We start from the raw sequence: 12217 nt of genomic DNA, 5'->3' as shown, positions 1-12217 counted from the left end.
TTTGAGGTTTGGACCGAATCACATCTTTTGTTCCGAAGACTAAATATTCATTTGAAGCCCCGAAGCTATTTGGCAAGTTGATGTAACTAGACGGATAAAAAATACAAATTAGGTGGCTATTGATTATTAGTTTATTAGGTAATTTTTGCAATTATGCAATTTTGCAATTTTTGCGGTTATTTGTTCAATCTTGATTAGATTCGGTAGTACGACACAAGCAAAAATTCTGGTCAGGATAAAATAATAGGTTGTTTATACAAAAATGCTGTTCGGTTTCAATTTTTTTCAACTGAAATGCACGATGCGATTAATCGCTTGTGGTAAATTATGGTGATATGTTTCCAACCGCTAATTTTTATTTAGTTTGGGTGAAAATTATTTAATCAATAGCTGTTTAACTCGGCCTTCATACTATGCTGAAAGCAAGTATACACTGGAACACGAAAAGTCAGCATCAACGTCTATAATATCATGAATTCATTCATTTTCAGCGATAAGAGATCTTGTCAATCAAACATTCTCCCGAAGTATTTACTTTCCTTCATTGAGACTCACTTGAAATACGATTATAGTTATTATCATAAAGCTAAACGGTGAAGCTGATTCTTACGTTTACCTATTCAGCATTTATTTTTGACAAGTCACGACTTCCTCTTGGCGTTTATTTTATGACGGCGTCATTATGACGTATAAATTGTCTGTTTTTTTGGCATTTTAATGCAAATTATCTAAAATAATGTAAGTACGCTCAGTGGCTTAAATAAGTAAGGATTGCCTCGTGACTGTTGAAGTACGCGGAAGCGTAATTATAACCAGATATAACTCGTTTTTAGCTAAATATTTAGATAATATAAGTGAAACGTGTAAACTGTTTATCTTATTTACCTTGTGAGAATATCCTATGATACCTGAGTCTGCATCGTTTTAAAAACGACGCTCCGTTTTGCCAGCGTGTTATCAGCCTTGTTGTAGTTGTACATGGCGTTAATTAATTGTAGATATGACAGCGATAGTTCGAGTAATGCCTTACAAAGTTGCCGCCCCTAGTGGAATGAACATTATTTTCTTCTCAAATCCCAATAGAACAATCTAGCTATTGTCAAATACACGGACACGAAAGTCGCGATCGATAACGGCCAAACGACCTTCGAAGATCTTCTCGCCTTAAAGACAAACAAAAATTCATCAAATATAAAAAATTGGTGAATATCACTAATTGTACAGGTTTGGCTAAAATTCGAAAAGCTGGAGAACATATTCTCACATGGTTGAATCAAAAAATATTCTGGAAGTGGAATGCATAAAATGGAAGATCCGATAAATATGCGTGATGTTATAATTTGTCATATTTGATCAAGCTTTGCCTGCCCCAGTTAGTTGTAAGATAAAAATATCTAATACGTAAACATAACTGTTATTTAGTGTTTGTTAAACTTTTTTTGTCAAAATAAGCTTCAACCAATAATGAATATCATTTTCTCTTTTTCGTGAAACTAACTGTTGCTAGTTTGATGTGGCATCCAAACTAAAATATCAGAACAATTGAGTAGCTGTAATATTAGTCCATATACAGTTAGCTATTTGGTAACTCGCTGAAAGGTTCAATGCTCCCTTTGTATTATGTATGTATGTCAATATTTGTCTTTACTAATAGACAATGTTCCGAATGCCTGCATTGTGTTTAATTAAGATCTTGGTCAGACCTCGTCAAATTTTGTTATTTGATAATTTTGACATGCAATACGTAGGTGGCTAAATAGTTTATATATACCAGTAGTTATAAGGGCTGTCGACAATCACTTTCAAAACTTTGGTTTCGTTAATCGTTAATTCTTGATATCATGAGCTACCCATATTCCTGTTCTTCTAATGAAAAGGCGTATGGAACATGTTTAGTGTTATATTAATCTTCGTAAATATTAGGCAGCAGTGCACTTCGCTGTTTCAGACCAACCAATAAAGTGATTGTCATTAAAAGTATGTGCTCTTTGTTTCTGTTTTTTTGCAGTTGTAGAAAAATAATGATGTTTTCAGTTTCACTGATACTACTTATCGTATCTTTGCCCAAAGTCATTCTGGATTCGACATGTTCGGTACAACACGACAGTTCTCGATCTAGATTGATATTCGATATTGATTGGGAAAATGCGAATAATAGAATAGGTAGACCTGGTAAAAGAGGGGCCATCGGGCCAAGTGGCCCAAAAGGAGACAAAGGGAGTGTCGGAGTGAAAGGAGACAGTGGTGTAGTTGGACCCCAGGGGCCCCCTGGCGAGAATGGTGAAAGGGGTCTGCGTGGTTACACTGGACCGAAAGGTGACGCATCGTCAGAAGCAATAATTGAATTGGAAAAACTAAGAACAAGAATCGAAGAATTAGAAGGATGGGTAACTATACAAAATCGATACAAATACTGGATTAGTCAACAAGCTACAACATGGCAAGTTGCTGACGAAGATTGTAAATCTAGGCACGCACGATTAGTTGCAAAAAGTATTCGCGACTCGTCAGCACAGAAAACAATATTTGATGCAGTACGGACATCAAGGCTTCGTCTCTGGGTAGGCTTAAATGATATTCAAAATGAAGGTAGTTTCATTTGGTCTGATGGGCAGACGTCAACAAAATCTAACACCCCTTGGAGAGCCGGAGAACCTAATAATTACGGAAATCAAGACTGCGGGACGATCCAATACGATTGGCCGACAGACCTCGACGACGCGCCATGTTCAAGAATTTACAGATATATATGCGAGAGGGACGTGGCCTGAAAGATACATGAATAATTATTGTGCAGACGTTTTCTGAAATGAAATTGTAGTAGAAGTATATACTTCCAATTGCTAGTAAAATATATATTATAATACACGTGCTTTAATCATAGTATTCTTCCCATTACGACGATTTGAAGTTTCTACTGGAAATTGAACGAATTTTTACAAATAAAATATTAAAATATCGTACCCAATAACATCTACAATATTGTATGATTGGCAAGTTATCCTGATAAACAACAACCAAGATCGCGTACAAATGTTTTAGTTATATTACCCGCCGTGGCGTTGAGAATATGCATTATAATTTAACCTTGTACAAAGAACACTGACTTCTTTTTGCTATATAAAACGTTGTATTCAGCGTGTTGCTATGTTACACCCACAGACGCAATAGGTTGGTGGGTAAGCGTGCACTAAGTCATATTCCAAGATATACGTATAATAGTGACCTCGTTTGGTACTCCTCGCCTATCATCTCAACCAGGATAAACTAAATTATTGTTTACAATGACATGAAAATATCATTTCGGACTTCGAGTTGCTAATGGATAAATACTATCGGGGAATGAGTCTTGTTTGAGAAAAAGGTGAACACCTCATGCTAATATTTTCTCAGCTGCAGTTTCTCATAAACTGGGAATATAATAAAATAGGTACTATAAAAAATTTACATGATTTCATCGGCGACCTAGATAGTTTGGGCCTGTGGATGTTGGTAAGGCAACTTTTACCATATGAATGAGCTAATGTTCCATCGGAAATGATATATATATAATTTCAACCTATTTCAGTTTGGGCAACCGAAAATGATGAATCCAACGCAGAGAATTTGAAAATACGTTTCCTGTTTAAAATACTAAAAAAGCATTCCTACAACCCAAAATTGGAATCCGATTCCTACCCAATAGTCGAATCTACATATCAAATTTACAATAATTTTATGTCTTCAAAGTTTTATTCGAAAAAAAGTACATTTAAACCCGAGAAAGTTTCATTTTTATTGAAAAGCTTTATCAATAAACATCATTACGATTGCCTCTGCGCATTTAAATTAACATCAAACTCTTTCAGGTAAAATTAGGGATAAACGTTGTAAAGAGACGTTGTAAATCTCCTTCATCTTTTAACTTTTGAATACAAAATAACCGCCAACGCCAGCAGCACTGAGAGCAACAAATCCCTTGTAGTCTATTGAAGAACCTTTATAACAGATAATTGCATTAAATTTATTACGAATTATACTTAATGTTCAAATCGGTTTGATTTTTATTGGAATGCTCATTTAACATTTAACGAAAAAAATTGACAACAACACGCTTATACTTATAGATATGTAGCAATAATTGAAAACCATGGTAATATCCTAATGCGTTTTGAGGATCTTACTTTTTCTAGAAATGCTCATGGAAATCTAAAATTTTCGAATACTTGAATACTCACCACTTGAATACTCATCCATTAAAAAGTTTATCGTCATTGATCCTGAAATTGAAAATAATCATTTTAGATAAAAAAGATAGAAATTGTTTATTTTGTATTTGTTGCACCATTTTGCACTGTTTTCAATACAAAACATGCTAAAAAACATATTTGCTCGGAAAACCGTTTACGGTGTCTTCTCAAATACAACCGGACATTCCTATATTTCTTTATGTACAATAGAGCGAGAGCGAATGAGGCTTATGAGAGGTGAGACAGCTTTTATAAAGGGTCCCAATTCAAATAAATGACGTATGACGTCATATGACGTTTATTTATGTTTGTATAAACCCTTATTAAGTGCTTAATTAAAATGTATAATACAATCAAATCCATAAATTTTTATTTGGAATCGGAATTGTAATGTCGCTTCTCAAATTGTATACATTAGGAGATATTGATAGTATATCAAAATCAAGTTATTGACGACTCGTGTTCCAATCATATACATTATCGAATAATAAAGCTAAACTAAAATTACGCAGTATTCCTATTTAAAAAAATTATCTAAATTTCCAATTGAATTCATGAATTTTTATAGCAGTATGCGTCTAACAAGATTTCGTAAGGTCAAAGCCCCAAGGTTATTGCTCAGATCAGCTCAAATTGCCTAATTAAACCGAATTAAAAATATGGACACAGACATAATGCATCAACAACTTGAACAATTGTACATTTAGGTAATAACAGCGTGTTATATTGAGGGCATAATCCGGGCTCCCGATGGTGGCAATAATTTCGACAATTGATACTTTGCAACAAAATATTGTTACAAATACTGTTATATTTTAGATTATTCTGATTTTTTTAACATCTTCTGAACTTTTGATAACTATATATATGTTATCATACAAACAAGTATACTTTGTAATAAGTTACAAAATATGTTTGCCATTCATAATCTGTTATAAATTACGCGTCAACCCATAATTACACTTCATTGTACTATATTTGAGTTTTGAACAGATGCACCTCTTTTGGTTCCGAAGACAAAATATTTATTTACAGCCCCGAAGCTATTTGTGGAGTTGATGTAACTCGATGGATTGAAAAGCCGAATTATTGGTTAATTTTGCAATTATTATATGTTCATTCTTAAATGGATTCGTGAGTCCGAAACGAGCAACAATTCTGGTCATGATAAAATAATGAGTTGTTTTCACAAAAATGCTGTTCGATTTAAATTTTTCAACTGAAATACACGACGCGATGGATCGCTTGACGTGGTAATTTATGAAGAGAAGTTTTCGCCCGCCAATTTTAATTTGGTTTGAGAGAAAAACGTTTAAACAATAGCTATTTAACTCTAAATTCATACTAGACTGAATGCAAATTTACACTGGTACAGATAAAGTCAGCACCAACGCCTTTAATATCATGAATTACTTTCTTCATTTTCAGCAATAAGAGGTATTGCCAAACAAACATTCTTCCAAACTATTTACTTGCCTTCATTGAAACTCACTTGGAATACGATTATAATTATTATTTGTTTATATTAAAACACGGGAAAGCTAATTCTTACGTTTATCTATTCAGCATTTATTTTTGACTCGTCACGACTTCCTCCGGGCGTTTATTTTATGACGGCGTCGTTGTGACGCCTTAGTAGATTTATATGGCATTACCTAATTAATTGTAGATATGATGATGATAGTTTGAGTAATGCTGCTTCGAGAAGCAATCACCCATAGTTAAATGAACAATATTTCCTTTCTAACCTCCTATTAGGACAACGAGAATATGGGTCAGAGACCGAAGACTCATAGATCGAAAGTTAGGGGATCCCCCCAAAAAGCGCTCTTACTCCATAGTGACACCCTGTGTCCCATCACTAATTAATTAATAACTCGCTAATTATACGACATAATTCGCCCAAAATAATAGGCTTCTGGTCCTAGATAAGATTTCGGGAGATATCGCGTGCATCTAACAGACAAACAGACATACGGTCAGACAAATACCTATCAACATATTCACTGATTAAAATCGATAAGTAATAAAGCTATTCTCAAATACATGGACACGATAGTCGCGCATCGATACCGGTCAAGTGAGTCCTTAGAGCAGGGATGGCGAACCACTAACCCGCCAGTGACCCACAGTCGCGGGTCAATGGGAAAACATTTCAGTGGTAAATGGACGAATTGAAGGGAACCACATAGTGATTTTGGGTTTTACGGAACAAATGCTAGTTTATTATAATTAGTTTATTATTTTCATGCATCAATGCCGTTTGGAAAAAAGAAATTTATTGACTTATTAGGTTATCGACCACAGAAATCTAAAAATAACAAAGGGGCAGAATAGTAGTGAATGTAGTGAGGTTTCACTCATTGTTGAATCCTCTTCCAAACTTTTTTGAAACCATGAAAAGACTTGCCGTAAATCATAAGAGTTTTTTCATTTATCCGTAAGCATACCAATCCGTGTTTTCGCACATGGTTCCCTCTAAGCCGCGCAACTGCGCAATTATGCAGTGCCAACAGAACATTTGCGCAGTAAAATCTCTTTCTCGCGCAGTTGCAACATTTCGTTTTCAAAGCGTGGATCATATTTCATATGTCATATTTATTAACGCTTAACTTGAATGCTCGTTCTATGTTTCACGCGTATTTTGGTGACCACTGGTCACTGTGATGTCAAACACGTGTATGTCACGCTCTCAAGTACATTGATTTCTGTATGCCGGTGGGCCGGTGCCGCATTTTGAAATTTTCATCGTGCGCTATGAATTTCGTGTTGTCGACCCGACAAAGTCTTGTTATTGTCCCTATAGAGTAGTCAATACGGATGGAGATATGGAAGGTTCAAAATTTTAATAGGTTTCAAATGTTGCAAAGCTGGTGCCCACTGTTTGTTACAGGAAATTTGTTGGTTGCTCGCTCGTAGCCGTATAGCTGGGCTAAACTAGTTGGGATTTGAAGGAGGACTGAGTTCAAGCAAGTGCTAGCGCCGTCGGCTCTTGAATCTCCAGATTGGGACACACGTGACCATAAGGTTATACTGAATGATACCGATGTTATATAATAAGTATGTTTCACCTGAAATTACTAAAAGGGTTTTAAGCGTTTTAATATTCAGCAGGTTACTAGAATGAGTGGTTTATTAACCAAAACCAATATACTAAGATTATTTATCTGACGTGTGAGTAAAATGTATATTCCGGGAAGCATGGCTAAAAATAAGAACATTGATTTTAAGGTGGAATGGCTAAATGCAACAGAAGAGTGTTTGACACCAATTTGCAATCGTGATACCGGTAGTTTTTAGAAGTTAAAAAAAACTCTTAAACTTTCCGAAATTTATCGCTATTCCGTGTCAAGGAATGTGATGTGATTATCTGCAAAGTTTGTCGGGAAGTGGCACCTAATAGTGATTTGGAAGAGGCAAATCGTGGTTGGGAATGGGAAGTTGACTATCAAAAACGCCATTTAAATCAGAAAAAGCATATTGACGCACTAGATCAGTGGTTCCCAACCGCCGGTGCCTTCCATGAAGCTTTTATGCCGTTCAGCAAGAAATTTCGTTTTGTTGTTTCCTACCGTCTGATCGCTTTATCGAATACAAGAAGACGGATTTACTTGGTTTATTACGCATTTCTCTTCCGCCCGTCATATTACTGTTTGGTGAGGGCGTTATTAATCGCCCGGCAACGTCTTGGCGATGTGTAATCACACTTTTCGTTTTTTCGTTTCCGATTCATCGCGAAATCGCTCCGTCAAATCTCGCAAGATTCATAAACCTGGAAATAAGCATGCGTGCTTTTTCCGTTCTGCATGCTCTTCTTCAATATTATTACCATCCAAATATAAGGTTATGAATATCTCTTTGTTTGAACCAGAAAACAGTCAAGAACTGTATAATATTACAGAGTATGCCTTGGGATCAAGCAAGATATGACCTTGTTGCGGCCCAGCAGGTGGTCATGAGACGTGTAACAAAAACATTGAGATATTTCCTAGGTGAAGCACAGCAGCACCCCCTGGTGCCAAGTTAGCAACTACAGTTAGCATCATTGTAATATAAATTCATTTTGTCTGGGGCTCCGATCAACTGCAGGCGGATAATATGGTGAACCCGATGAAACCACTAGTTTACAGTCCAGATTTATAAAAGAATCACTGTCACAATATTTGAGTTCTCTCGATAACGAATACCCATCGCTAGGTAATCGAGCAATTAAACTGTTGTCCAAATATTCAACCAGTTACTTGTACGAAAAAAACTTTATACTCGCTAGCTTAGCTAATTAAAACGAAGCAAAGAAATAGACTGTGAGCCGCTGCAGAGCTCCTTTATGCCTCGTTTGCAATCTTGTATTGGCAACGAAACAACAGCAAATACTCGCTAGAGGTAATTGTGTTTGTACATGATTTGGCATGTACATGTTTTTTATGTGAGGTGTTTTCTGGGTGCATTTTTTACGCGAAATGGGTGCCCAGCACTGCATTTTGTAACGCAAATATATGTTATTATTTTGTGTTCCATCTATTTCACTTTTTGCCCGTCCGCGAATACATTTTATTTAATTTAACCGTTCGTCAGGTTAGAATAGTTGGAAACCACTGCACTAGTTGCATTAAATCAGAGGCGAAACTTGGAAGAAAGAGGAGGTTGTTCAAACTTTCTCACCGCAATACCTACCGCTGAAGAAAGTGAAGTTTCGAAATAAAGCCTCACATAGATAGTGTTCTACCACGTGTTAAGCTGAATTCATCAATATTGTCCCGCGAGGTAATAAATAGTCGTGTGTCAAAATACACTAAATTGCCACATTCATGTTGAAGCAAAAATTGAGGCTTTGAATTTTTGAAGAGCATGGACTTTGTCGCCAGGGAAGAAATCTTACAAAGCATAAGACAAAGAAATTTCATACCCTGATTGTTGATGAAAGCAATGATATTTCAACAACAAATATGTGGGAGCGACATGTGTACAGCTCAAGACTACATATTACTTAACAAGGATTATGAGACTTGCATAAAATATACAACATCAAGTACTTAATAATGCAAACGTTGACCTACAGTCTTCTTTCCCACAGTAAAAATTTAATATTTTGCCGATTTTTATTTAAAAGATTTGCCATCCCGGCCTCACCCTTAGAGCTATGGTCGTAGAACAATCGTGACAGGTAAACACAACAACAACAACAACAACAAGCGGTCTGAAAGTCCAATTCGAGAAACACAAACAATTCATACTGCATGTCTCGCTACAGATATAACTTACCAAACGAACCTTCAAAGATCTACTCGTTCTAGATGCAAATAAAAGTTCATCAAAATTAAATAAAAAAAAGACTACACGGGCTTGGCTAAAAATTGTACAATAAATAGCTGAAGAACATTTTTTATAAAGCCTAAATCAAAAAATATTTGGAATGCATAAATGAAAGATTCGATAATTATGCAAGATGTTCTAATTTGTCATATCTTCTCAAGTTTTGCTTCAGCTAGTTGCAAGATAAAAATATCTAATCCGTATACATAACTGTTATTTAATGTTTGTTGAACTTTATTAATCAAAATAAGCTAATAATAACTAATAATGAATAAATATCATTTTGTGTTCTTCTTGAAACTGTTGCTAGTTTAAGGTGGCATGCAAAATAGATAAATACGAGAACAGTTAAATAGCTGTAATATTTATCTATATACAGTTAGCTATTCGGTAACTTGCTGAAAGGTTCAATGTCCCCTTTGTATTATGTATGTATATCAATATTTGTCTTTACTAGATAAAAATTTTCTGAATGCCTACATGGTGTTTTAGATCTAGGGTAGTCCTAGTCAAATCATGTTTTAGAAAATTTTGACACGCAATACGTAGATGGCTGAGTAGTTTATATATATCAATAGTCATAAAACTGTCGACTTTCGAAACTTGGGTTTCCTATCGCTGTTAACCGTTAATTCCTAATGCCATGAGCAGCCAGACTGCAGAGAATCAAAAAATTCATGTTTTTCTAATGAAAAAGTGTGTGAAGCATATTTAGTGTTATATTCATCTTTGTAAATATTAGGCAGCAGTGAACTTCGTTGTTCAAGTTATACCGAGTATCAACCAGCCAATGAAGTAACTGTCATTAAACTATGTGCTATTTTTTCTGTTTTCTGTAGTTAATAATGATGTTTTCAGTTTCACTGATTCTACTTATCGTATCTTTGCCCAAAGTCATTTTGGATTCGACATGTTCAGTACAACACGACAGTTCTCGATCTAGATTGACATTGGACATTGATTGGGAACCTGCAAATAATGGAATAGGTAGACCTGGTAAAAGAGGCGCCGTCGGGCCAAAAGGCCCAAAAGGAGACAAAGGGAGTTCCGGAGTGAAAGGAGAAAGCGGTTTTGTTGGGCCCCAGGGACCCCCTGGCGAAAAAGGTGAAAGGGGTCTGCGTGGTTACCCTGGACCGAAAGGTGACGCATCGCCAGAAGTAATAATTGAATTGGAACAATTAAGAACTAGAATTGAAGAATTAGAAGAAGGATGGGTAACTATACAAAATCGATACAAGTACTGGATTAGTCAACAAGCTACAACATGGCAAGTTGCTGATGAAGATTGTAAATCTAGGCACGCACGATTAGTTGCAAAAATTATTCGCGACTCGTCAACACAGAAAACAATATTTGATGCAGTACGGGCATCAAGTCTTCGCCTCTGGGTAGGCTTAAATGATATTCAAAATGAAGGAAGTTTCATTTGGTCTGATGGGGAGACGTCAACATCATCTAACACCCCTTGGAGAGCCAGAGAACCTAATAATTACGGAAATGAAGACTGCGTGACGATCCAATATGATTCGCCGACAGACCTCGACGACACGTCATGTTCAGGAATTTACAGATATATATGCGAGAGAGACATGGCCTGAAAGATACATGAATAATTATTGTGCAGACATTTTATAAGATGAAATTGTTTTAGTTGTATACAAACCATAGAGTATATAATTCTAATTGTTTGTAAAATATATATTATAATTATGAATACCAACATTTTGGAGTTAATTTCTAACAGCCATCAATAAAAGTCACGAAACTAACAGATCGGGTCAGTTTATTGTATTTTATATGTTAGTTATACTAATTAATCATTTATTTTCCAGTTTACACGTGCTTTAATCATAGTATTTTTTCACTACGGCGATTTGAATTTCAAGTTTACACTGGAAATTGAACAAATTTTCATAAAGAAATAACCGAAAATCGTACCAAATACCATCTCCAAATGTATGATTGGCAAGTTGTTCTAATAAACAACAACCAAGATCGCGTACAAATGTTTTACTTCTATTACCCGCCACAGCTCTGAGGATATGCATTTAATTTTAGTTTGTACACGTAACATTGACTGCTTTTTATTATTTAAAAAGTTAAATTGAAGCTATTGCTCCGTTACACCCATAGACGCAATAGGTTGGTGGGTAAGCGTGCACAAACTCATAATTGCAGGGTTTGCGTAATAGTAATCTAGTCGGTTACTCTTCGCTTATCATCTCGTCCTAGTTAAACTGAGTTTTTGATCAAAATGACATGAAAATATCATTTCAGACTTCGAGTTGCTAATGGATAAATACTATCAGTGAATGGGGACTGGTAGCTCAGAGTCTTGTTTGGAGAAAAAGGTAAAAACACCTCATGCTAATATTCTTCTCAGTCGCGATTCCTCATAAACTATGAATATATATAATAAAATAAATTTACACGATTTCATTGGCGACATAGATAGTTTGGGCCTGTGGATGTTGGTAAAGCAACCTTTACCATATGAATGAGCTATTGCTCTATCGGGAAATATATATATATAATTTCAACCTATTTCACTCTGGACAAACGAGTATGATGAATCCAACGCAGAGAATTCGAAAATACGTTTCCTGTTTAAAATACTAAAAAAGCATTCTTACAACACAAAATTGGACTCCGATTTCTATCCAATAGTCGAATCT

General features: G+C 35.5%; 2 protein-coding genes across 2 annotated transcripts; both read left to right on the top strand.

The window, feature by feature from the left end:
- The first annotated feature begins 1986 nt into the window (after positions 1–1986).
- Positions 1987–3346, top strand: LOC120338325 (CD209 antigen-like protein D). Its single transcript, XM_039406305.2, has one exon. The coding sequence runs from the start codon at positions 2022–2024 to the stop codon at positions 2769–2771; it is 750 nt and encodes a 249-aa protein (XP_039262239.2). The 5' UTR covers positions 1987–2021; the 3' UTR covers positions 2772–3346.
- A 6964-nt stretch (positions 3347–10310) lies between these two features.
- LOC120338137 (CD209 antigen-like protein D) lies at positions 10311–11759 on the top strand. Its single transcript, XM_039406075.2, has one exon. It carries the CDS (start codon positions 10388–10390, stop codon positions 11138–11140), a length of 753 nt encoding a protein of 250 aa, XP_039262009.2. The 5' UTR covers positions 10311–10387; the 3' UTR covers positions 11141–11759.
- Positions 11760–12217: the final 458 nt, after the last annotated feature.

Source organism: Styela clava, chromosome 10 (genome assembly GCF_964204865.1).
Source record: "Styela clava chromosome 10, kaStyClav1.hap1.2, whole genome shotgun sequence".
NCBI classification, from domain to species: domain Eukaryota; kingdom Metazoa; phylum Chordata; class Ascidiacea; order Stolidobranchia; family Styelidae; genus Styela; species Styela clava.
This window is presented reverse-complemented; position numbering and strand designations above follow the sequence as displayed.